Source organism: Apus apus, chromosome 21 (assembly GCF_020740795.1).
Source record: "Apus apus isolate bApuApu2 chromosome 21, bApuApu2.pri.cur, whole genome shotgun sequence".
NCBI lineage: Eukaryota > Metazoa > Chordata > Aves > Apodiformes > Apodidae > Apus > Apus apus.
Window position 1 is genome coordinate 6,510,950 of NC_067302.1, and position 25,019 is coordinate 6,535,968.

General features: G+C 55.2%; 1 protein-coding gene across 2 annotated transcripts; it reads left to right on the plus strand.

The window, feature by feature from the left end:
• Positions 1-1,175: 1,175 nt before the first annotated feature.
• On the plus strand, positions 1,176-24,027 carry LOC127393207 (protein argonaute-1). Of its 2 annotated transcripts, XM_051638091.1 has the most exons (19): positions 1,176-1,291; positions 7,383-7,566; positions 8,335-8,455; positions 8,584-8,765; positions 8,995-9,131; positions 9,265-9,399; positions 9,666-9,753; positions 11,423-11,570; positions 11,894-12,013; positions 12,863-12,985; positions 13,477-13,610; positions 14,726-14,910; positions 15,065-15,224; positions 15,509-15,599; positions 17,205-17,399; positions 17,527-17,661; positions 18,514-18,615; positions 19,416-19,615; positions 20,049-24,027. In XM_051638091.1, exons 1-19 carry the CDS (start codon positions 1,267-1,269, stop codon positions 20,155-20,157), a joined length of 2,574 nt encoding a protein of 857 aa, XP_051494051.1. In that variant the 5' UTR covers positions 1,176-1,266; the 3' UTR covers positions 20,158-24,027. The 2 variants fall into 2 exon arrangements, with proteins under 2 accessions (XP_051494051.1, XP_051494049.1); XM_051638089.1 differs by lacking the exons at positions 19,416-19,615; positions 20,049-24,027 and having other exon boundaries at positions 18,514-19,409.
• The last annotated feature ends 992 nt before the right edge of the window (positions 24,028-25,019 follow it).

Below are 25,019 nucleotides of genomic sequence, written 5' to 3' on the forward strand. Positions count from 1 at the left end.
GAGCTCGTTGCCACAACATATTTATGTCTGACGTGCCAGGACACAGAGAGAAGGATGCACGGGTGACATCTCCTGAGATCCTTGCAGGAGGGTTTCAGTGACCTGTGTGCAGAGCCTGTGCTGCTGCAGGGGATGTGGGGACCGGGGCCTCATGTCTTCGTGTTGGAAACTCTGTAGTGATGTCTACAGAAAATACGGTTTTCTAGGGCTCTGGATGTGCCCGGAGAAGTGGTTCTGTATTACAGAGTCGCAAATTAATAAATTAAAGAGCTGTTTGCTTATTCATCTTCTCTATTTTAGGTGAGGGCTTGTTTCCTTGGACAACTATGCTTCACTAAGAACTGTGGCAAGGACAGAAAAAGCTTTTGGACGAGGCAAATGTGACAGCTCTAATGAGCTCGGGCCACGGCTGCCTAAAATAACCCCATCAGCTGCAAACCCCTGCTGCTGGGGTTTAGAGGGGGGTTTTGCACTGGAGACCCGGTGGGTTTGGGAACGGAGACCGTTCGGCCTTGGGCAAGCCTGGGGAGCAGGAAAGCACAGGAGGGTTTATCCCAGCGCCTTCCAAAAAAATCATGGTGAGATCCCTTGGCTCCGAGGCTGGGGCAGGAGCTGCTCGAGCTCCCTCCCGTGCGCGGATGGGGCCACACGCTGCAGCACGAGGGGAAAACGCTTCGATCCCTTGAGTTTCTGTGCTTTCCTCCCATTCCCTCACACGCTCCAGACGGGGATTACAACCCTGGTCTCGTGGAGCACTGAAACGACGCTCCTGGGGTCCAGACTCTCCTACCCAAGCCACGCCGCGGGGCCCGTGCCCAACAAGCTCGGTGAAAAACGGGCCCTTCCCGCCCCTTCCCACCGCGCGCCTGTGGGGAGGGGCCGCGGGGGCTCCTGCCCGGTGCCGCGAGGCCCGGGGGCACGAAAGGGAGAATTCCAACACGGAAACCGGTCTCCCCGCCGCTCCCTCCTGCCCCCGGCAGCGCTCCCCTGCCGACACGGGGCGAGAGAGACACTGCGAAGCGGCGGGAGGGCCGGGGCTGCCCCGCGCCCGCCCCGCCGCCCCCCGCGGGCCCAAGATGGCGCCGGGCGCGCCGGGCGCCGCCTTTGTTGGCGGCGGGGCCGGGCGGCGGCGGCGGCGCGTGCGCGGTGCGGCGCGGGCAGAGGCGGCTGCGGCGGGCGGCGGAGCAGCCCCGGCCCCGGCCCTGCCCGGCCCTGCGCGGCCCCGGCCCCCGGCCCGCGGCTCGGAGCGCCGCCCGCGTGGATGGGATGGAAGCGGGACCCTCGGGAGCAGGTAGCGGCCTGCGCGGGGCCGAGGGGCGGGCAGCGGGGGGCGAGGAGCGGGCAAGGGAGCTGTGCGGGGGGGGGGTGGGGGGGGGGATGCACAATGGGGGCCCGGGAGCCCCGGGGTGGGGGCCGAGGGGGCTTGTAACAGGGAGCTCGGAGGTGGGGGGCCCGGGGGATGCGGCGGGGGCCGCGCCGGGGGATGCGGGGAGAGCTGCGGGGGGTATCGGGGCGTGCGGGGGGCGTCCGTGCAGCGGTGGGTGAAGGGCGGTGCGGGGAGCGCTCCGGCCCGGGCCTGCAGCCCGCGGGGGGACGGCGGCAGCGGAGGGCACGGAGGGGAGGCGGCAGCTTGTCCCCCCGGGGTGCCCGGGGGGGAGCGGCGATGCGAGGGGAGGGGGCAAAGCAGCCGCAGGGTTGGGGTGCAGGCCCGGGCGGCCCCCAGAGCACGGTGCGAGCCCCTCGCAAAGGGCCGGGTGCGCACCCGGGGGCAGCAGCATCCCCCGCTTCCCCTCCCCGACCCCCGGTGCGGTGTTTCGGCGAGTTGGCGCGGCGCCGGGGATGCTGAGCACCGTGACAGCACGAAGCGGCTCCTCTCGCCGCGCCGGGGCATGCGCGGAGCTGGGGCTGTGCGTGATCGGCCCCGGCGCGGGGCTGGAGGGGCTGCGCTCCGGGGCCCCGCTGCCCCCAGCCCCGCACGCCCGGCGGGAGCCGCTGCTGACCGTGCTTCTGGTCCCTTCCCCTTCGGGTGTTCGGAGAAACGTTCCCCAAAACTCGCCTGTCGCGTCGGCCTGAGCATCACGAACTTGTGCTGCTCTGATTTGCACAGTTTTGGTGCCCGAAATGAGGCAGGTGGAGGGGAGGGAGCAGCGGGGACCCCGGCCCTTCCGCGGGTCTCGTGCCGGTGGGTTTGCTCCTCGCTGTGGTGGCACGGCGAGATTTTTGACATAAAACTGCTGCGTGTTTATAATCAAACTTTGGTCCTTCCTGACAGCATTTAATTGTAAGTGTGGCATGGAGATCCCTTCGTGTCTGTGTTACCTTCTGGCTGCCGGCGCTTTGTGTTTGGGGCTGATTTATTGGCCTCTGGGAGCTGAGATTCGGGCGGCTGCGCGGGGCCTGGCGGGCTTTGCCAGCGCCTTGGGGCGATGCAGATAACCTGCCGGGCGCCTGCACCCTCCTGCCAGCCACAACTAACCCTGTTATGGGAATTTAACAGGATCTCTTGGGTGGGATGGGGACAGGTTTGGGTCCTGCTGATGGTCCAGGGGTCCCTAGGGCAGTGGGGTCTGTGCTGGAAGTGGGGCTCTGTGCGCTCTTGGGAGTTTCTTCTTTCCTCCCCAGATCTGGCTGGGGGACATCTGCTGCTGCCCAGGTCACCCTGCACACAGGGGAGACATTCACCAGGTGTTGCAGGAGCTGCTGCAGATCCCACCCGGATCCCACCCTGCCTTAGCATCCCTTTGCCTCTAGCAGAGCCCAGACACGGGGCTGAGTCTCGGCTGTGAGCACTGACAGTGCTGGCTATGACCTGTCAGGCTAATAAAGCAGAAACCCGGCGTGTACCTGGATGTGCCCAACGTGAAGATGTCTAGAAAGGCAGCAGGGGAACCTGGGACATCTTCTGACCCCAGGCACTGCTCAGGGAGGCACGTGCTCATTGTGGTTTTCAAAACTTTTAGTTTTTATCCCTCACAAACTTCCTAAACACTGTTAATCTTAACTGTTGTCTTCCTGTGCGAACCCTGTAAAAACCCCAGAGCTGCTTCGTCTGTTGGATTTCTTTATCTTCAGGAAACATGAAATCACACGTGCTTGTTTCTGGGATGGGATTGTACCAAGAAACAAAGCCAGGAGAAGCACATTGCCTGGAGACATGGCACACAGGGTTTATCTCTAACCGCTTTCTGCAGTCTCTCTCTAAACCCCAAGAAAAATGAAACAGGGACAAGTTAGTAAGATGGCAGACACTAAAGGGAAGCCAAATCAGGCAGAAAAGTGCTGTTCTTCCAGCAGGATGATCTGCAGCAGAGCTGCATGTGGGTTTAACCTACATGCTGGGAGCACTGTGGCTGCCTGTGGCACAGTTCACCCAGCACAGGGACACGGAGAGGAACCAGGGTTGCCTTTGTCCTGTCTCCTTCGACTCTGGGGCTGCCTTTGTCTGCTGCTCCTGGCTCTGTGTGTCCCTGGCTGCTGCTGGGATGGTCTGTGGGAGCAGGGTGGGACTCGGAAGGCTGCCAGCCTTTGGTCCAGGCACTGTAAATAGGGACCTGGGGCTCACAGTGTGGGGTCACACAGTCCGGATGAGCCGCCCAGCGCATTTGGCGGAGTTGGTGGCACCTGTGGCACTGGGTGCTTGTGATACTCCGTCAGAGGGACTGAAAAGGGGGACGTGGAGCCACTGGGTAGCTAGGGCCAGCTCAGCAAGACCCTCGTGGATCAGTGCTATTGTGGGTCAAGCTGTGTCCGTGCTGCTGGCATCGCTGCCGCTCTCCCCGGAGCCGGAGCAGCTGGTGACGATCCCTGTGTCCGGGTCGTGGAGGTGGCGACGCTCTGGCTGCTGTTCATGATGCTCCATTGCAGCAGCCACAGCTTCACTCCCAGCCTGGACTGCAGGACTGGGCACGCTGGGGTGTGGGGGGTTTGGGGGCACAGTGGTGGTGGTTTTAACTTGATGCTTTGAAGTTCATCCCCGTGGTTTCCAAGGGGAGGATGATGTTTGACACAGCACAGCGAAGCCTTTTGCTGTGCTTGGTGCTCCGTGTCAAGGATACAAAGAACTAAACTGCTTTCAGAAGTGAATAATGTGGTAAAATAGATTAGATCCTGTTTTGGTGCATTTCTTGGATGCAGCCACCACACCTGGGCAGCTCAGACTTTCCCATGGAAGATGGGCTCTGGTGCTGGGGGTGGGTTTAGTGTTGCTGGCCGCAGCCAGAGCCCTCTGCTCTGGGTGCCATCTCCTTAAACTCACTTTAGTGGCAAACCGAGAAGCGCCTGTGTGACCCTGATTGTGCTCAGGGTGACTGGGGCAGGGAGCAGGTGCAGTGTCTGGGTGGAGGTTTTTGAAGTCTGGGCTTTGTGTGACAGTCTTGGTCACTGCTTAGAGCTGGTGGGTTTGAAGACGTTGAGCCTGTAGATTGGGAAAGACAGTTGCTTGCCCACCCGCGGTGGCCTTTCCTGCTGGCGATGCCTCTTTGCTCCCCGACGGGGGATTTCACTTCCCCGGGGGGTTTCTGGGCGGGTTTAGGGCGGGCAGTGGCTCAGGCCAGGACAAGCCGTGCTGTGTGTCCGGGGGTGTCTGGCGTGCCGCGGTCCCGCTTGCCCCTCTCCGATTCCCGGCTGGATTCTGGCGGGGCCGGGTGCGTGGGGAGGGGGCGGTCACGGACCCGCCGCCGCCGCAATAAAACTCCCTTTTGTCTGGGCCCCGTTCCCGCGGCCCCTCGGCTGAATGCGGCGCTGGGGAGGATTTAAATGACATGGTAATTTCATGCCGTCCCACCGGCGGCTTTGCCCGGGCGCAAGCAGCTGTTGGGCAGTGGGTTGTGTTCCCCAGCTGTTACAATAAATAATAGAAACAAAGCTCGTTTCTGCGCTAATTGGCCCAAACAGACTGTCACCTTGCCGGGGCTGCCGGCGCTGCCTTCGCACGCACCCCATGAAGAGGTGGTTGTGGCAACGACGGTCCCTCCACCGCCGGTCCCCAGGGCACGGCTTTTGTGTGCCCAAGTCTGTGATTCCCCCCGGGCCGTGGAATTTATAATGGCAGGCGGATTTCATCCCGCTCACTGGCCGCATTGTGCTGCAGGAACAACACTCGCCCTCCAGCCCCCGGCCCCGGGCGCCTGAATTTACATGACAAAGTGGGAGCCTGCACAGCTTCCATGGAGAGTCGAGGTATGCACAAGCCCCCCTGTCTCCGGGCTAACGAGGCTTCTGCCGAAGGGGGGAACTGGCACGTTTGGTCGCTGGCCCCTTTTCTGCTTCTCTGAGCTGTGGCACGAGGTGTTAGGGATGTCACACTGTGCTGCCGGGGGTTCCCTCCAGGTGGAGGGTTTGCATCATGGTGAATGTTGGGGGGCAGACCTGTGAGCACCCCAGGGCAGGGATGTGGTGTGGGGAGGGGTGAGCCAAGCCTGTGTGTCTGCCAAAGGGGACCATGTGTCTGCAGTTGCCAAAATAAAACCCTCTGAGTCAGCCCAGGGGTGAACTTCCCCATCCTCGACAGTGGTCTTGTGTCCTGCCCTTGTCTCTGCAGAGCATCTCCCTGCCTCCATGGTGCTGCTCCCTCCGGCCAGGCCACCCAGTTATTTTACCTTGCCTTTGCAATATCTTGTGGCTCACGTCAAACTCCTGAGCCAGTTTTCATGTTGCTGGAGGCTGACTCCTTCATCTGTGATTCATGATCCTAATTGCATGAAGCATTTGGTGATCCTCTGGCGGGTGCGTTTGGATGGCAAAGTGTTATTTTTGGGCTGATGGTGCAGTACCAGGGTTGTGGGATGGGTGCAGGACCTTGGGTGGCCCCTCTGCCGCAGCCCCTCTGCTTCAGCTCTTCTCTGCCACCAAAGTGCCACCAGGCAGCTGCTGAGCCATGGCTGCTGCACCAGATCCCCTGCAGTTGTGGGAATGCTGTGGGCACGTGGAGATGCTCTTCTGCCCAGGCACAGCTGCTGGAATCATCTTGGAGATGAGAAGGTCCAGAAAAGGAGACACTGTGGGTGCTGACTGTGATGTGGTTCTAGAGAAGGCAGCAAAGAGCTGCTGTCCTCCAGCAGGTCAAGGAACTGGGCTGAGTGGCTTCTCACTCAGAAGTCAGAGCAGGGACTGGAGGCTCTGGTGGCAAATACCTCTTTGATCACGAACCATGATTTAAAAATGCATCAGCTTGCAGGCAGGGAGCTGGTGATTGCCAAGAAATGTTTGTCATGTGGAGACATGAATTGCACCGTGAGTAGCTCATCTGAAAATCAGTCTCTTAAAACTAGTTGCCCCTGGAGCACAGTGCAGCTGTTTGTCTTGGGGGTGCTGGTGGCCGCCCTGTCCCGGATCAGCTGTCCATGCCTGCAGGGTCTGAGCCCCGTGCCAGCCTCAGAGATCCCTGTCTTGCTCGTCAAACTGCTCCAAGTCCCAGACTGCCTTATCTGAGGAGACACTGGGGATGGGTTAGCCCCAGGCTTGGGGCTCCTGCCAGATTTTGGAGCTCCTGGGCTCCTGCCATAGGGCAGAGGCAAGAGCAGAGGTTGGTTTTGCAGAAGTTAACACTGCAGTTTGGTCCCTGGACACTTCTGAGGGTTGTCCTGTCCCTTGGGTGTCCTGTGGTGTAGTGGCCTTCCATTGGCAGGAAAAGTTTTGCAGAGGTCAGGTGCAAAACTGAACAGCAAATCAAAGTGTGCTGGTTTTCTGGTTTTCTGCTTCTGATATTTTTAGCCTGGAATTGAAATTTAGATTTAAAAAGAAAGTTGATGGGAGTGAGGGGTGCTAAGAGCACCATGTGTTCAGGAGCCAGAATTGGAGCTGAGATGCTGTTCAGGGGCTGACTTGGACAGTTGGCCACCCAGATGGAGCACTCCAAATATCCACACACTACACTCCCACACAGGGAGGTACTGGGACAGAGTTATCCCGTGACCTGGAGATGGAAACACCATCATTAATAACTGGTATAAAGCCAAAGTGAGCTGTTTTTCTGCAAAATCAAGTAGTTAAATGATGGTGTAGTGCAGGTGCTACAACGTGTTTCTTGTAGCATCCTCACTCCAGCAGCAAATTGGAATTTGCTGGAGGATGGAGGGGAAAGCCCCTGTGTCTGCCTGTCTGTTTATCCAGCCGGGGATGGTTTGAGATGGGCACAGCTGGTGGCACAGCCAGGGGGCCTGGGCTGCCCCTTGGCAGCTCGACTGGCACTGGCACTTACCAAGTGGTGTCTAGAGAAGCTCCTTCCAGCTGTGCTGGTCCACATTCTGCCACCATCACCTCCTGCCAGGAGTCGTGGGAGACCTCCAGGTTCGGGATGTGATGGTAGAAAGTGCTGCATTGTCCATCTGTCTGTCTGGGCACGAGGTTTCTCCCAGCCCTTCTGACCTGTTTCTCTCCCGCAGCTGCAGGCGCATACCTGCCCCCCTTGCAGCAGGTATTTCAAGCGCCGCGTCGACCCGGGATAGGAACCATTGGGAAGCCCATCAAGCTCTTGGCCAACTACTTTGAAGTGGACATTCCCAAGATTGATGTGTATCATTATGAAGTGGATATCAAGCCTGACAAATGTCCTCGCAGAGTCAACAGGTAAGGCAAGTATTAGAGGTTTTGGCACTCATTCCCTGCTTCCAGTTTCCTTGCAGAGGCTCCGTTAGTGCCTGCCTCTGTCTTCCCCAGTGGAAGCCATCAGGGTGACATGGTGGCAGGGGTCACAGCATTGCCTGATGCCCGTGAGTGTCTGGACCCACTGGCCATGTTTGTGCAGCAGTGCTGGTTGCTGCCCCCGACAGCCTTGGAGGTCCTGAACGGGCAGCACAGTCCCCTGCCTCTTCACAGCAGCTGTGCTATTTTGGCAATAATCCCATATTTAAAAATAGCCAGCCCAGACCTCAGGCCATCGTGTACTTTTCTTTGTTTTTCTTTTTGACATCCTACTCGCTGCCTGTCCTCTCCTGCCCCAGCAGCCTGGGTAGCTCTGTGCCCCGAGGGCAGGTGAGCAGATGCTGCAGCCGCTGTTCCGGGGCTCTCAGGGCCGGGCGGTGAGTCGCTGCCTCTCGCCCTCCCGGCAGGCACAGTGGGTTTGCTGCCAGCCCCGCTTCCCCCTGCTGTGTAAACTCCTTCTGCCAAAGCCAATGTGCTGAGCTGTTGGATAAGACACGTGGCTGCTTCTCCAGGGTCCCTCCTGCCTGGGGGATCTGGCTCTGCTCTGGGGTGTTTTGTGGCTCTGAGGTGCCCTGGGTGGGGAGGCTTGGGACTGGGCTGGTGGCAGAAGGTATCAGGCTGTAAAGAAAATGGTAAAACAAACCCTGTCTTTCTCTCCCCCTGCCCCTCTTTCCTCCCCACTTTCCTGCATAGGGAAGTTGTGGAGTACATGGTACAGCACTTCAAACCACAGATCTTTGGCGACCGAAAGCCAGTCTACGATGGGAAGAAGAACATCTACACTGTCACAGCCTTACCTATTGGAAATGAGAGGGTAAGAGCAGGGGAGCCCCGTGCAGGGGAGCACAATGTGCCTTGTGCCTGGGAAGAGCTGGCTATAAACAGCCTCCTCCCCTCGTGCCTGTGGGATGCCACCATCGCTTCCCTCCCTTCTGCACTCAGGTTGACTTTGAGGTGACGATCCCAGGGGAAGGCAAGGACAGGATATTTAAGGTCTCCATCAAATGGATGGCCATCGTGAGCTGGCGCATGCTGCACGAGGCCCTGGTCAGTGGGCAGATCCCTGTTCCCCTGGAGTCTGTCCAGGCGCTGGATGTTGCCATGAGGCATCTGGCTTCCATGAGGTACCTGTGCCAAGGGCTGGCACCAAGTGTGCTGGGAAGGGGACTGGCTGCTGTCGTGGCTGGGAATGGCCTTGATGGTCCTTGGGAGGAGGTGGCTGTGCCTGCCACCCTGCTGAGTGTGATCATTGTGGGTGCTCCTGCAGTGGTAATAAAGGGGGTGGTGGGGTGGCTGGGAGGGGCTGGGAGTGCTTCCCAGGTGCCATCTGACCAGGTTTGCTGTGGTTCACAGGTACACTCCCGTTGGCCGCTCCTTCTTCTCCCCCCCCGAAGGTTATTACCACCCCCTGGGGGGTGGCAGGGAGGTCTGGTTTGGTTTCCACCAGTCGGTCAGGCCTGCCATGTGGAAGATGATGCTCAACATTGATGGTGATGTATTTTTCATGCTGGGGAACTGCCTCAGTGGGGCTGGGTGTGTCTGGGGAGGCTGGATCTGGCCAGCTCTTGGCCAGGCCTGTCTCCTGGGAGGGAGCAGAGACACATCATGGTGTCTGTCCCACAGTGTCAGCCACGGCCTTCTACAAAGCCCAGCCTGTGATCGAGTTCATGTGTGAGGTGCTGGACATCCGGAACATTGACGAGCAGCCCAAGCCCCTGACGGACTCGCAGCGAGTGCGTTTCACCAAGGAGATCAAAGGTAGAGCCCGGGGGAGGGCTGGGGACCCGGCATGGCATGTCTGCTGCCAGCCCCTGCAGCCAGCTGGGGGCATGGGGTGCATTGAAAATGTCTCCTGGAGCATCTTCCCTCCCTCCTGCACATGCTACAGGGCATCTGCAAGCACGTCTACTCTGCAAGCAGCTTGTCATTTAAGGCGGGTGCTGGTGGTGCCTGGGGAGTTGAGTGAAGGGGACTCGCTCCCACCTTTCCCAGTGACCCTGCTGTGTCTTCCTGTCTCACCTCAGGTCTGAAGGTGGAGGTCACCCACTGTGGGCAGATGAAGAGGAAATACCGCGTGTGCAACGTTACCAGGCGGCCGGCCAGCCACCAGACGTAAGGCGGGTGGGAAGTTGCCCTGGAAAAATCTGAATGTTTTCCCTTTCAGCAGCTGCTCATGTCGTTAGGGCGAAAGGAGACATGCTCAGGGCACAGCAGCTCACACAGCTCCGTGCCACGTGTGGTGAAGGCGAGTGGGATGCAGGGGAGGGTGGGAAGCAGAGGATGCTTTGTCTGGCAGCAGCGCACTGCAGCGGGCGGGAGCTGACATGCCAGGAATTGTCCTAGTTTTTACCTCCAAGTTTGGTTTCCATCTTTCTTAAAATAGTTGCTGCCAAAGCAGAAGCTTTGTCAGGGGATAGAATGATTCCCTGTCTTGAAATTATTTGCATGTGCCTGGCAATGGGTGGGCCTGGGCATCCCTGCATGTTGGGGGGCTGCTCTGCTCCTTGCAGCCCCCCAGGGACAGGGGCAGCACCACAGAGATGGTGCCCTCAGCACTGAGCCACAGCACATGGTGTTTCCAGGGGTTTTCCCTGGCAATTGCCCGTGGGGAGGCTTGGAAGCAAAATGGGGTTTGAGGCAGAGGCTGGGGAGGAGCAGGCAGCTCCTTTAGACCTCTGGGTGCAGGCAGTGGTGCTGGGGTAGGAGGGTCTGTGCCTGTGTTATCTGTGGGGAGCTCATTGAGTGCAGCTGGAAGAGGGGTGGGAAGTTTTTCAGGCTGTCTGCCCCTCAAGTTTCTGCAGTGTTGCCAGAAATGTTGCCAACAGTAAAACCAAAACAAATAAGCCAAAAAACAAGACACGTTGGCTTGTGCTGTACAAACTCAAGTGCTGGCAGAAAATCTCCTCCTGGTTCTTGCCCGATACCAAAGCAGCTGTGCCCCTGAGGTCAGTGCTCTCAGGCTCAGAGCCCCCCTGAAGGGGGTCCCCTCCTGCTCCACAGCCACGTTTCCTGGTGGCACAGCCCCATCTCCAGGTGTACCTTGCTGGGGTCTGTGTGCCTGTGGCTGCACACGCCCTGCTCCCTGCTCCAGCATCCATGGTTCCCAGCCTGGGGCTTGGCGGGCTCAGGAGGAGCGTGATGCCTCGCCAGGGCACTGGGGCTGCTCCCCTGTCTCGTTTTGGCTCCATAAAAGAATATTGAGTCAGTTCTTCATTTTCATGGAGCTCTTTATGGAGCTGGGAGCAGCTGGTGCTGGGTGAGGCTGGTATCACGTACTCTGGCTGTGGGTGGCACCTCTTGGTCCTGCCACCAGGAAGGTTGATTTTTTCCCCCATGTTTCTGAAGGGACATGGACCCCTCCTGCCCTCCAAGCTCTGCCTGCCCTACAGCTGCTGCCCCGTGCTGGGAGAGGCTGGTTAACCTTTGCCTGGAGCTCAGCTTGTCTTCCGGGGGGGGCACCAAGCATTGAGCTCCTCCTGAGTGCCAGTGTGCTGTGTTCTGTACCTGGCAGTGGCATGCATGGCACGTCCTGCAATAAACATTTGTCCTGATTAACTGGATTACTGAGGGAGAGCTTTATTTAGGAACCTTAGGCCCACACTGGGATCAGAGTATTCCTGACTTGATTTCTGAAAATACCACAGCTCTGCTTTTTTATTTTCTTTTATGGTAGCTGGGGGTGGGAGCCTGCCAGTTCCCTCTCATCCCAGCCAAAGTAGTGCTTGAGGTCTGGAAGTGTCTGTTTTGAGTAGGTCCATCCTTCATGTCCTGCCTCTGCCAGGTTTCCCCTGCAGCTGGAGAGCGGTCAGACAGTGGAGTGCACAGTGGCTCAGTACTTTAAGCAGAAATACAACCTGCAGCTGAAATACCCCCACCTACCCTGTCTCCAGGTTGGCCAGGAGCAGAAGCACACGTACCTGCCCTTGGAGGTGAGTGTCAGCTCCACTGGGCACCCCAGCTTTTGGGCACTGTTCAAAGCAAAAACGAGTGGCCTTTGTTGACAGATGCATGACAATGTTCTGCAGCTAAGGTGGCATGGGTTCTGATTGCCCCAGTGTAAACCTGGCAAGAGCCACTTCTAGTAAGTGAGGGAGGAGACCACACTGTAAAAATGCCATTTTCCTCCAGCTGCAGGCTCAGCATCTTGGTTTTGGGGCTGCAGGACCCAAGTGCCTGTGGGGCAGCTCAGCTGTGATCCCATGTGTCCTGCCTGTCCCCAACGTGTGGCTGCTGTCTCTCTCCTCCCATGCAGGTGTGCAACATCGTGGCAGGCCAGCGGTGCATCAAGAAGCTCACAGACAATCAAACATCAACCATGATAAAAGCAACAGCCAGGTCTGCCCCAGACAGGCAGGAGGAGATCAGTCGCCTGGTATGTGACAGGAGTCCACAGGGGTGATGGTTTTGGGGCCCTGGCTCTGGTGGCAGATTATGGCATTGTATCTCCAATGAACCTTGTTGTGGTCCTGCTCCTCAGCTGTTCTGTGCTGGAGAGCTGGGGACCTGCTCAGAAGATGCTGTTGGGATCGATGGCTTAGTTTTATCTCTCCCTCTTTTAACTGAATCCCTGGTCAGAGATGACTGCATGTGTGTAACAGACATTTGCATAGGGCAGCCCAGCTCAAAGTGACCATGGAAACTCTTGTGCAACAAATTCAGGTCCTTGAGCCGAAGGAACCTGACCCAAAGGGAGCTGGAACTAAAAATAGAAAAAAAAAATGGAGAAATGACCCTGGCTCTGGGTGTACATGGGGTCTGTGCATTGTGGGGCTGCAGTGCAGGAGCTCTGTAGGTCAGCCTGGGGTGAGCCAGAGGAACAACCAACCTGGCTCTGTCAGCAGCTGGGCAGGAGCTGGTTGATGGTGCTGTTGTTGCCCCAACGGGTGTCTGTGGGCTTTCAAAGCTGGGACATTTGATATTCCTTCTGGGACTCTTGATAACAGTCTCATGCCAGTCTGAACCCTCCTGTTGAAGCCTTAAATCTCAGTAGCAGACTCTGCTCTCAGTTGCATTTGTCAGTGCCTTAAAAAATCAGGTTCCTCATGGATCACTTTGGAGGACAGAGTTTGGCCCTTGGTGTCCAACCACTTGCCCTCCCCCTACAGAGAGGACTTGAGCTCTGTAGAGAACATGACTGTCATTGACACGTTTCCCAGTCAGCTGAAGCTGTGTGGGATGGAGCAGTTGCTCACACTCCCTCCCGTGGCCCTTCCCTCTGCAGATGAAGAATGCCAGCTACAACCTGGACCCGTACATTCAGGAGTTTGGGATCAAGGTGAAGGATGACATGACGGAGGTGACGGGGAGGGTCCTGCCCGCGCCCATCCTGCAGTACGGAGGCAGGGTAAGCAGGGCTGTGATGCAGCAGGTGCTTTCACACCAGAACACGCTGTTTCTCAACAAAGCTTGTGCTGTCTCCAGGTTTGTAGGTTAGAGCTGTGATTTTTTTTATTTTTTTTTTTCAGTCAGGGCACCTCGGGTTTGGGTTTTTTGGGCTCTTTTGGCAACATAACTGCTCTGCAAGTGTAGCCAAGAGTCATTTGGTGACACAACCAGTGAGCTGAAGGGGAGAGGGATGCTGAGGGCAAGGCAGCTTGGGTGAAGTTTCCATCACCCCTGAGCAGCTGAGGATGTGAACTGCCTGTCGCCGAGCAGAGTTGGGTCTAAGACTGGACTGGATGATCTTGGAGGTCTTTTCCAGCCAAAGACATTCTGTGATTCTGAGCAGCACAGGGAGGTGTCTGTGGTGACAGGAGCGCAGTGGGGCCGGAGCCCCTCCGGGGCTGCGGGGCCGGGCAGGAAGTGCCACACTCTGACTGTCTGCTTGCCTTGCAGAACCGGGCCATTGCAACTCCCAACCAGGGCGTGTGGGACATGCGAGGGAAGCAGTTCTACAACGGCATTGAGATCAAAGTCTGGGCCATTGCCTGCTTTGCCCCGCAGAAGCAGTGTCGGGAGGAGGTGCTGAAGTAAGGAAAGGGGCAGTCTGCGCGGGTGGGGTGACGTGGGGCAGCCGTGGCTCATGGTGTGCCCACCTTGACTGCTTATCCTGGCTGCAGACAGTCCCTGAGCCATGGCAAAGCCTGCCAGGTTGGAGGGAGCACATGGACATTGCAGCACACGTGAGCTGCCAGTCGGGCTTCCCCTGGCCAGCCCTTTCCATCAGGAAGCTGCAGTGTTGTGATCTGACACTGCCAGCTCTGAAGCTGCACTGAACTCTTCTCAGCTGATTCTCCACAGAGAGGTGGGGTTGTGAGGGATATTTAAGGAAAAAGTTTACCCAATACCCTTTCTGAAATGATAAAATTAATGTAGGAAGCATCCTAACTTGCCACAGATTTTCATTACGGAGAAGTCGTAGGCTTTCTGAAAAGATTTGGTAAAATAGAGATTTTCTGCTTCGGTAGCAAAGTGACACAGAGCAGGGACAGTTTATTTGATTTAGGGGGATGGTCACCTTGGTTTTGGATTCTGCTGAGGACTCAGGTTTGTCCTGACCAAGAGTGGATGCATTAAGGCAAGAATTCTGTGTGCCTCTTGTGCATGTTTGGCACAGGTAACGTTTGGGATGGTTTGGATCAGCGTGAAGTCTCCACATGCAATAACTCAGGGAGGTGGGAGTAACACTGCACTCCTCTTGCGTGACCCTCTGGGGCTCCCTCTGGTTCTCCCTGCATCAAATTTATCCTTGGTAATGCAAAAATCCAGAGTGTAACTGAGCACTTGTTCTGGTTTGGTAAGTGAAGGCTTGCATCAGCTTTGCAAATCATCAGGAAGTGAAGCGGGTCTGCTCCCCCCTTCCCCAGCTTTCTGACAGGAGCAGCTCACAGCTCCATCACTTCAGGAAGAGTCAGGACCTGGGTAAGAGGTACCCAGAGGGGATGTCTCAGCTCTGACACGTGTTGGTCTTGTGTTTCCCTGGCTATGCTGGATCTGTAAAATCCCAGACGTGGTGCTGTGGTGTCCGTGTCTCTGTCCTGTGCCCTGGCTCTCCAGCTGCGGGTCCCTTCTCACTTGGTGGCCAGGGTGTGTGTGGAGCTGCTGTGTGGAAGGGCTCAGGGCTGGATGCTTCTCCCGGGCACAGGAACTTTACGGACCAGCTGCGCAAGATCTCCAAGGACGCGGGGATGCCCATCCAGGGCCAGCCCTGCTTCTGCAAGTACGCCCAGGGGGCAGACAGTGTGGAGCCCATGTTCCGACACCTCAAGAACACCTATTCAGGCCTTCAGCTCATCATTGTCATCCTGCCAGGGAAAACACCTGTGTATGGTGAGTCTGGGGCAGGGAGAGGAGAGGGGCTTTGCTTTCATTTGGGGCTGGTTCTGCTCCTCCTGCAGTGATTTCTCCCCATTTCCGAGGTCACTGCTGGCAGTGGTGCATTGCTGATGGCCTGGCTTTGTTCATCTGCTTCCTCTGCCTGCAGCCGAGGTGAAGCGCGTTGGGGACACCCTCCTGGGAATGGCCACACAGTGTGTCCAGGTCAAGAATGTGGTGAAAACCTCCCCTCAGACCCTTTCCAACCTCTGCCTCAAGATCAACGTCAAGCTTGGCGGGATCAACAACATCCTTGTGCCTCACCAGCGGTTCGTACGGCTGCTGCCTCCTGCATTTCTGGGGCTTGTTTCCCAAGTCCCTCGTGGTGCTGCCTGCCTGGCTTTACCTGGGGAGGGTCCTGTGGGCAGCTCCGTAAAGTACCTGTTTGAAATGGGGGTTTGCAGCGTTTCACCTTGTAATGAGCTGTTGATGTGCCTCGGCCAGAGCCCGGAGGTCAGAAGTCCTCTCTGTGATCTGCTCGCCTCCACTGAGTGTGCATTGCCCCGAGATGACCCTGAAAGGCTGACTGCTGCTTTCTGTTCTCTCCCACCAGCTCTGCTGTCTTTCAGCAGCCAGTGATCTTCCTCGGGGCCGATGTCACTCACCCACCGGCAGGAGATGGGAAGAAACCCTCCATAACAGCTGTAAGTTCCCTGTCCAGGGCCTGGCTTGGTGCCCAGGAGCCCTGCAGGGATGCAGGAGCAGGACTGGGCCTCCCGTGTCTGTAAGGGAGCAGTATGGCCCCAATCCCCACCTTCCTCTCCAGCAGATGGGGCTCGTGGTGTCCCAGGGCCCGGGGCACTGCTGGACAGGCCCGCCGGGCTCTCCAAGTCACCCCCAGCCACCCTGGTCCTGCCCTGCAGCCCTAGGAGGGACCTTCCCCAGGCAGGAGGGATGGGGGAAACTGGGGTGACTGGGCTTCTGAGCCTTTTGGGGAGGAGGATTTCCCTTCATTCCAAATGAATAACGAGCACTCACTGAGGGGAGTGCTGGTGGGGCTGGGAGGGTGGCAGCTCGTGCCCTTCCTGGGGCTCTGAGACGTGGTGCTCGCTGCGGCGGAGGAGAGTGTCAGGTTCTTGTAGCGTCTGTTTTAATTAAGCATGTCAGCATTTTCCTATTAAGTTCTTAACTTTCCAGGACTCATAGCTCAGGTTTTCCTTGGCATGCAAATGCATCTTTGGAGGAGTGTTTTTTTCTTAATTAGAAGGGGTTGGGAAATGCTCTTGGCTGTTTGCTGTAGGTGTGGGTGGGACAGAACAGTCTGTTTCCTGGCGGCAGCGCTTCCACTCCAAAAACATTTTCTGTGTTTTTTTTGTACAGGGCCACTGTGGGGTTTTTTGTCTTTAATTTTTATAAAAGCTTTTTTGAAGCTGCAGGGGAGGAGAAGGGTCAGATGGCCTTGCTCGTGTCCTTGGTCTCCTGTTAATTAGATAATAGAAGAGAGTACATAGCTGAGTCCAAAGGAAACATTTATTGAGCCCGTTGGCTCTCCTGGTGCAGCCCAGACCCCAGAACTCAGTTTGAGAAGCCAAAGTGAAATGGGTGCTGAGGGCAGGGGCTCAGGCTCAGCACCCTTGAGGGTGTGGGGCTCTGGTGCTTTCTCTCTGCTCGGGGGAATGGACTGCACGGTGCAGTGGAGCAGGTGGGTGTTTGTCTCCCAGTGTGGCCAGTGCCTGCTCTTTGGTGGCCGTGACTCCTGCTGTGGCCCCAGCCCAGTGTCACAGCCAAGCCTGGCTGCTCTCAGCCTCTTGGCCCTGACATCTTTGAGGTCTCCCCTCCAGGGTATCCTGCTGCCATGGGAACTCCCTGCTCCTGGCTGCCATGCGGTGACTCAGCCCCAGCATGTCCTCGGGAAGTGGCAGCTCCTGCCACGGCCACCTGGGGCTGCTCTGCCAAAACCCTCTGAGTAAGGGATAGAGGGAGACAGGCTTAAACAGACAGAAGGGGCAGCCCCACTCCACTGCTGGGCAGGAGGAGCAATGTGGGGGCAGAGCAGCAACAACCAACCATAAACACCAGGAGGGCATGGCAGGGTGTGAAACTGGGACACAGCCTCCATCAGGGATGTCCCTTTTGGGTTCTGGTTGCCTGCACAGAATTTACTGTTCCACCTCCCGATCTGCGAGCTCAGAGTTCTCTGCCCACTGCCAGCTGTGGGTGTTGGAAGCCAGCAGGGGCTGGGAATGTCTCACGTCCCCTCTGTGCCTCCCGTTGTAACGCGTGGGCCTGGCCCGTCTCTGTGGCTGCAGGTCGTGGGCAGCATGGACGCCCACCCCAGCCGGTACTGCGCCACGGTGCGCGTGCAGCGTCCTCGCCAGGAGATCATCGAGGACTTGTCCTACATGGTGAGGGAGCTCCTCATCCAGTTCTACAAATCCACCCGCTTCAAACCCACCAGGATCATCTTCTACCGTGATGGTGTTCCCGAGGGGCAGCTCCCGCAGGTGAGGGCCCCTCAGATGCCCTTTCAGCCAGTGGCGCTGCACTGGCTCCTGCAGGGTTCCCTGGGGGCACGCAGGGACAGTTGTGTGCCAGCATGTCCCCTCACTCTGCGTGTCCTTGTCTCTCCAGATCCTTCACTATGAGCTCCTAGCAATCCGAGACGCCTGCATCAAGCTGGAGAAGGATTACCAGCCTGGCATCACCTACATCGTGGTCCAGAAAAGGCATCACACCCGTCTCTTCTGTGCAGACAAGAACGAGAGGGTGAGCTCTGTGGGGTGCTGGACGTGGCTGGTTCGTTCCCATCCTGTAGGAAGAGCCCTGGTGTGCCAAGGGAAGGCACAGAACTCTTCCTTGAATGAAACCTGCTGCTCACTTGGCTCCCGCATCTGTGTGGATTAGGCTGCTTCTAGAAACCCAGACAGCTGTTTGCTGTTATTATGAGTTACTGGGTGCTGATGATCCTGGTGGCTCTCTTGAAATAGCCTCTGTCAGCTTGAAAACATCTGTTGTTTTGGTGATAGCTGCAGCCGCTGACATGACGGGATGAATAACCCCTTGGTTGCTCACAGCTCGTTCGTGTGCTGTGCAGTAACACAGATTGCTGTAGCTTTTCCTAGATTTGATCTAAATTTAGCAGTTAGATCTAGTCTAGGCTTTATCTGAGCATGAAGATTTAATCTTGGTAACAGTTTTTGCTCCGGGTGCATGTGTCAGAGACTCTCTGGTGCAGAGATCCCTGGAGTGCTGCTCATTTAATCCCCACAGGTGCAGTAGGATGGGCCAGTGCCCAGCCCTCACACTGCCTGCTTTCCTTCTGATGCCTTTTGCTCCATCTTTCCGTTGTGCCTGGTGTTGATTGCAGAATCAACAGAAAATGCCAGAAAGTCAGTTTGGAGAGGGAGCAGAGCGGGATGAGCTGCTTCTGTCCCCCTTTAATGGCCTCCTGGGGAGGGGCTCTGCACAGCGCTCTGCACGGTGCACTCAAACTGAGATACTGAGATGGGGACCCCGTGCTGTGTTCCTGGCATGGGGCAGCTGTGCTACAGACAATGCTCTGGGCAGCTGGAAATAACCAAACTCTGCAGTGCTTGGATCTCTTTCTGTTCTTTGTAGATTGGGAAGAGCGGGAACATCCCAGCAGGAACAACAGTGGATACAAATATCACCCACCCCTTTGAGTTTGACTTCTACCTGTGCAGCCATGCAGGCATTCAGGTAGGGCAGAGCTGGCCGTGGGGGTGCTGTGGGTTCCCCTCAGCTGTGGGTGCAGACTGTGCAGCTGCCCTGGCCCTGCCACAGCCCCCTCCAGCTCCAGGGAGTGGGTGCTTCTGTCCCAGCTGCCGTGGCAGTGGTTTGGTGAGCAGATGCTGGGAGGGCACTGCTACTGCTGCCTTCCATGGCACGTACTCGATTTCTCTCCTGGAGCCAAGGATCTCTCCTCTGAGACTTTCTTCCTTCCGAGCGGCCAATTCAGCAGCCTGGCAGCTGGTGTCTGAGCGTGCTGGGCTCACTGGGGAGCCTGGTTGTCAGCAGGGACCTGTTGTCTGGCCGTGGGCGTCAGAGCCGGGGCCAGCAGTCCCTGGAGCAGGCAGCTTGCTTTGCAGCTGCCTTTCCACAGGCAGCCAAGATTAGTCAGAAACAGTACTGAAAAAATTGCACTCATTTGATCTACAGCTGCTTCCACAAGGGAGGTTTTTTGGCTTCCTCTGCCCCTGCAAGGACAGTGGGGAGCTGGTGCCGGGTGGGTGTGGGGAGCCAGGGGCAGCAGTGTGGGAGCACCAGCAGTGCCTGAGCCTGGGGCAGCAGCGTCGATGGTTTGCACCTCAGGGCCAAGAGCTTTCCTGCCTCACGGTGCCCGTGCAGGTGTGGGATTCCCAGATGAAGGAAGCACGGGCACCTCCTCTGCTCAGGCTGTCTGCCGGGCCGTTTGGATCAGGGAGAGCTGATGAGGAGGTGAGGCAGCTGCCTGTGTCTGGGTGCAGGCAGCACCTCTCACTGTCCCCTCTCCTTGCCAGGGCACAAGCCGGCCATCCCATTACTACGTGCTCTGGGATGACAACCGGTTCACCGCGGACGAGCTGCAGATCCTCACCTACCAGCTGTGCCACACCTACGTGCGCTGCACCCGCTCCGTCTCCATCCCAGCCCCGGCCTACTACGCCCGGCTGGTGGCGTTCCGAGCACGGTACCATCTCGTGGACAAGGAGCACGACAGGTGAGGGGGCTCGGGAGGCCCCCCTGGAGGGCAGACCCCAGGGGTGGGCAGGGGCCGTGAGTGCCCTGTGTTGGTGCTTGAAAGTGCTGGTGCCAGCGCAGACCCTTCCTGGGAAGGAGACCCACACATAGCTTCATCCTCTTGGGTCCCAGCCTATGGGGAGTTGGGGATAAAGGAGGATTGAATCCCGTCCTGAGCTCATCCCAGGCCTGGGGGAGCATCCCTGGGGTGCTGGAGCATCACCAGCCACCTCGAGCTGCTGGGGTCTCTGCAGTGCCAGGCATGGTCACCAGCACACGCAGCGTCCCCGTACGCTGTGGTGAGGTGCCTCCCTGTGCTGACAGCACCCACAGCCCGTGATCTCCATGGGGGTTCCTCAGTGTTCCTGGGGGGAAATACGAAATATTTATGCAGTGATTTCCTTGATTTGCAGTGGCGAGGGCAGCCATATATCTGGACAGAGCAACGGCAGAGATCCCCAGGCCTTGGCAAAGGCTGTGCAGGTTCATCAGGACACTTTACGTACCATGTACTTTGCTTGAAAGCCTAACTTTTGTTACCTCACTCAAGAAAGCTTTCAGATTTGTAGGAGCCATACAAAAAAGGAAGCATTGGGACACCTTGTTGTTGTTTTTTTTCCAATGAGAAATCACTGCAGGGCAGGCAGCGTCGGTTTGAGGCAGGAGACCAGCACCACGGGACAGAAAGATCCAACACCTTTGTAGGATTGGAAGAGACTTGACGATTATTTTTTTAATTTTTTCTGGCTTTGCAAAATTTTGACCTGACCAAACACATGAAGGCATTCAAGGAAGGGATAAAACTCCCAGGAGGCGGAAGCAGGTTTTCATTTTTAAGATGCAATACTAGAGACTCCTGACTGTGAACTGGTGGATTTGGTTCTCCGTTGCCCACCAGGTGCTGGTAGGTATTTTTGTGGGGGTTGGGGGGAGGGGATTTTTAGAGCCTTAAAACAGAAGACTAGATTTATAAAACTAATATTTTAGAATATGAGATGCTTTAATGGGTTAAGGGGAAGAACAACTAGTTTATAGGAGAATTCTGACACTAACAGTTCCCCACCCCCAAGTAATTCCCCCCTATGATGTAAGGCACCCTAGCACTTAGCTCAGAACTGAAAACTGTCTTCCTCATGTTAAAAGCTAGTTAGCTGCTGCCGTTTGAAGCAACAGTCACAGACTTTTCCTTGGGTGAGTGCCTTACTATGATGCTGCAAAATTTCAATGTTTTTAATCTTGTAAGGAAAATAGTAATCTTGTCTTGATGGTGGTCCATATTTCCATCGGAAGGAGTTAATTTCTATGGTCCTCAGTTGCAGTTTGTGTTAGATCACGACCTCATGGTGGTTAAACTCCATTGAAAGATGTGCACTTTCATATAGGACACGTTAAATGGCTGCTGACCCGTTTTTGTTTCCAATGTACTACTTGTTATTTAAAACTGGTTCTGACAGATGGGGGCGTCTGCATCCCACGAGGGCAGGAATCACTATCGATTTTTTTCCTTTTTTTTTTTTTTCCTTTTTTTTCTTTTTTTTCCTGACTTTTTATGATGGACATCGGGATTTTTTTACTAAACATTATTTTTATACGATACTGAGTCTGTTGCCAAAATACACAAGTCATTAACATGCTCAGAGTTTACATCACCGTGCACTCTCGCCAGAGGTTCCTGACGTTCCCTGTCCCATGAGTGTTCCTGCTGCAGCTCCGGGTGCTCCTCAGCTCCTGTCCCCGTGTGTGTTGGGCACACACGTGTGCCTGGGTCAGCTGCTCCCTGAAGCACCGTGTCCCCCAGCTCCAGCACCTCCCAGCTGTCACCCTCTCTGCTGCTAGGTTTTGCTGCTCTTTGTGTCATGGCATCACTGATCTCATGCACAGGGTTTTTTATTCTGAAAGCACACCAGGTTCGTTCCTTAGTCAGAGCAGTGAAATCCTTGTTGTTGTCATGGGGGAAGCTCCTCCTGTGTTTGTAACAGGAAAAAAGCCTTTTTCCCAGCAGTGACACAGTGACTGCTTCTCAGACTCCTTTTGCTGTGCAGAATGACCGTGCTGCATAGCAGGGCAGCAGTAGCATCCGTTGCCAATATCATCTGGGCAGATGATCCGGGTTTTTATATCAAAGTGTGCACAGAGCTTCTTTCAAGAGACACAACTATGTGCACGCTCCTGCCCAGCTTGAGGGAAGAGCTCTGTTGTCATTTTACTGCCAAACGGGAAGGTATTTCCCAGGCAGGTCCCCCAGGCACTGCCCCTGCGCAGCACGCGTGGACAGAAGCACACCTTTTTGTTTTGTACTTCCTGATGTTCAAACTTGCCTTGCCTTCATGAAAACCACCTTGGTCATGTTGGCCCATTGATCTGTCCTAGCACCGGGAAGTCACTCTGCCTGTTTTCTTTTTGGGCAACATGTTTGTGAAAAATGAAGACATCACTATGCTATGCAAACTAAGTGCTGAGCCCCTGATGTCACGTTTTGTGAAGATCCTCTGGTTAGCACAGTCCTGTTTTTCCTCAAGACTACAGTATTTGGTTCATATGCTCCTTTGCACCTTGTGTCAACCTCCACTGCTGTATATCTGCAAGGTGATGGGGAGGAGACCAGGAACTATTCGTGGTCAGTAGGGTAGGGACCTCTTAGGAAGGCTTTTAGAGAGTAGGGAAGGCATCAGCACTCGGTGCAAACAGGAGAAGCCTACATTCCTCTACACAAGTGCCTGCATAGTGACACAAATCCAGCACCTCTCCATCTCATCCTCAGAACTCTGGCTTGTGTTCATTGAAAGCAAAGTGATCTCAGAGGGGCTGTACCTGCTCACCTTGTGTTAGAAAGCTCCTCGTTAAGAATAAAATCGGGGTTGAGGTCAAAGTTCTCTCTGCAAATCAGTTTGTTCACCAGCATTACAATGGAAAGCACCTGGCTGCTGCTCTGCAGCAAGGGGCAAAGTATTTTGGTTTCTAGTTTTTATTTTTGTGTTTTAGTTGGGTCTAGAATTCTGAAATGTCTTTTAGTAGCTGTGGCATAGCACATGCCATTTTTAACCATTTGAAAAAGAGATAGTGTGGGCATTTACAGAAACAGCTTGTTGCTCTGTAACAATTTTTTTTAACCTTGAGACTTGAAATGTAAAATGGACCTTTAAGATTTGCACTCATTTGTAAGGTGGCTGTTCATAGAAAACTATGAATGAAGACTTGCTGATGTAGCACCTACTTTAACAGCAATTTTGACTACACAAAAGCTTCACAGCTTCTGAAACTCTCAGCTGTTGACTTGCAGATCGTGTTCTGCCCTTATTTCACCCTCTGCGTTGGGTTTTCATGGTTTTTGAATAAATAAAAAAGCCAAACTCAGTAGCTGCTGTGCCCTTTAAACCCTGTTTCCATTTTGGAGAAATTCAGAAGGGGTTTGAGTTACCCGCATGTTTTGTATCCTGGACTATGCACTGCACCTTCCACGCGGCTCCAGCATCCAGCATTTCCACCCTTTTCTTGTCCGAGATGCAGGCGAGTAGCTGCATGTTGAGGTGCTGTTTTGCTCCCACAGCAGATAGGTGTTACCATGTCAGGATCTGTAGTTAGCCACAAACCCCACGGGGACATCCTGGATGGCTCCAGGGCTCTGCCTTCTCCGTGCGCGCCTTCCTTCTGCAACTGGACGCACGGCCGGGTGCAGGCGGCGTGTGGGAAGAGGAGAGCTCCCGTTTACCCACCAGCTGCTGAGTACTGTTTGTTTCCCTTATCTCATATCTGGACACAATGGGGGGGTTGGAGGGCAGAGCTCCCCTTCCCCGCAGCGCCCAGGGCGGCCGGGGTGTTCTGGTGTCTCAGTGTCCACAAGCCCAGGTGTTCAACGTTGCCTCGCAGGAAGTTTTCTTCTTGGAAAATGAGTGTGAAATACAAAGAATGTGATTCTTTCAGGAAGGGAAGCCAGACAGCAGGACAGCAATAAACTCATATCTTGCCTGAGTGATTTGCACTTCAATAGTTGTGAAAGAAAATTTACGGGACTCCAGTGCTTTTGTGTTCAATTTCTAGCCCCTTTCGTACCTCCTTTGTATGAGCAAGTGTTGAACTGTACATGGGGTGTTTACAAGACACTCTGGGTTGTTATTTTTTGCTTTAGCTTGAACTCTGTGTGGTCCATTTGTTAAATAGACGTGAACAGTTGATGTACAGTACTTACTGAACAAGCAGCAGCACAAAACTTATTTTATTAAGAAAATATGGCTTATATTTTAAAGGTTGAATATAAATTTTTTTTTGTATGCGTGGAATTAAGACTGGTAAAGAGTAACAAAATCCTTGGATTAGGCCAAAAGAAAATACTGTAAGATCATAACCACCTCTGTTAAAGAAAATGGTATGATTAAAGAGCTCCAGAACATTGTATTTATGTTTGGTTTGATTGCATTTGTGCTTTTTTTTTTTTTTTTTTTTTTGCCTTGGTCCTGATTTTTGCTTGCAACTTTTGACTTTGCAGTCCCAAGTGTCTGTTACCCTGTAACTGTTGGCAGAAGACCTAAATAAAAGCAATGTGAACATGTTGGGGTGACACTCCTGAGTCAGATTGCCTGGGGAAGGTCCATGAGCAGCCTGAGGACGGGCTGGGGACAAGTGAGGTGCTGCCTGGAGCTGCTGTAGAGGGTCCAGCAGGTCTCACTTCCCAGCTTTCAGTTCAAGGAGAGAAGCACTTAAGTGAATCCATCTGAGAAATTACTTTATTTGAGCTCTCTGAGTTACTCGGTATCAGAAGCACAACATGGAAATTGCTGCTTCCCCAGCCACGTCGTGGGCTTCAGGGCTGCAAAAGGCCCTTTTGGATTGGGGTTAAGCTTGATCCTCTGGGTTTCTGTGCTGTGTCACATTTTACACTTTCCAGTGTGGGAATTCCTTGTAAATATCCTACAGCTTATGGTTGTGTCTTGGGGTCCAGCACTGGAGGTTGTTTGCCATCCTCTGGATGGTTTGGATCTGCTTGTGCTTTACCTCACAAACATGTATGGACACATCTTTAGGGGATTAATTATTTAGCAGCTGAGCTGTAACTGTGGGGTTTTGAATAATGCTGAGCAATTTTCAGGAAGCTTGTGTGTGCTCCCTGCTTCAACTAGCACACAGCACGGGTTCTGAACTGAGCACCCTCCTGCACACATCCTCCTCCTGCTGCTTTTAACAGCACTTTTATCAAATTCCTCTTGCTTTTCCAGTTCCAAGGGGGCTGTTCCTGTGGGAGAGGTTTAACAGAAACCTCTGGGTCTGAAGGCCTGGAAAGCAGGTCGGAGTCCTTGGTTTCAAATGTCCCGATGGGCATTTGAGCCCTGGCCCTTGGTTCTGGTTCCAGCAGCCCCAGCTGCCCCGAGCTGTGTGCCCCGCAGGGGTGT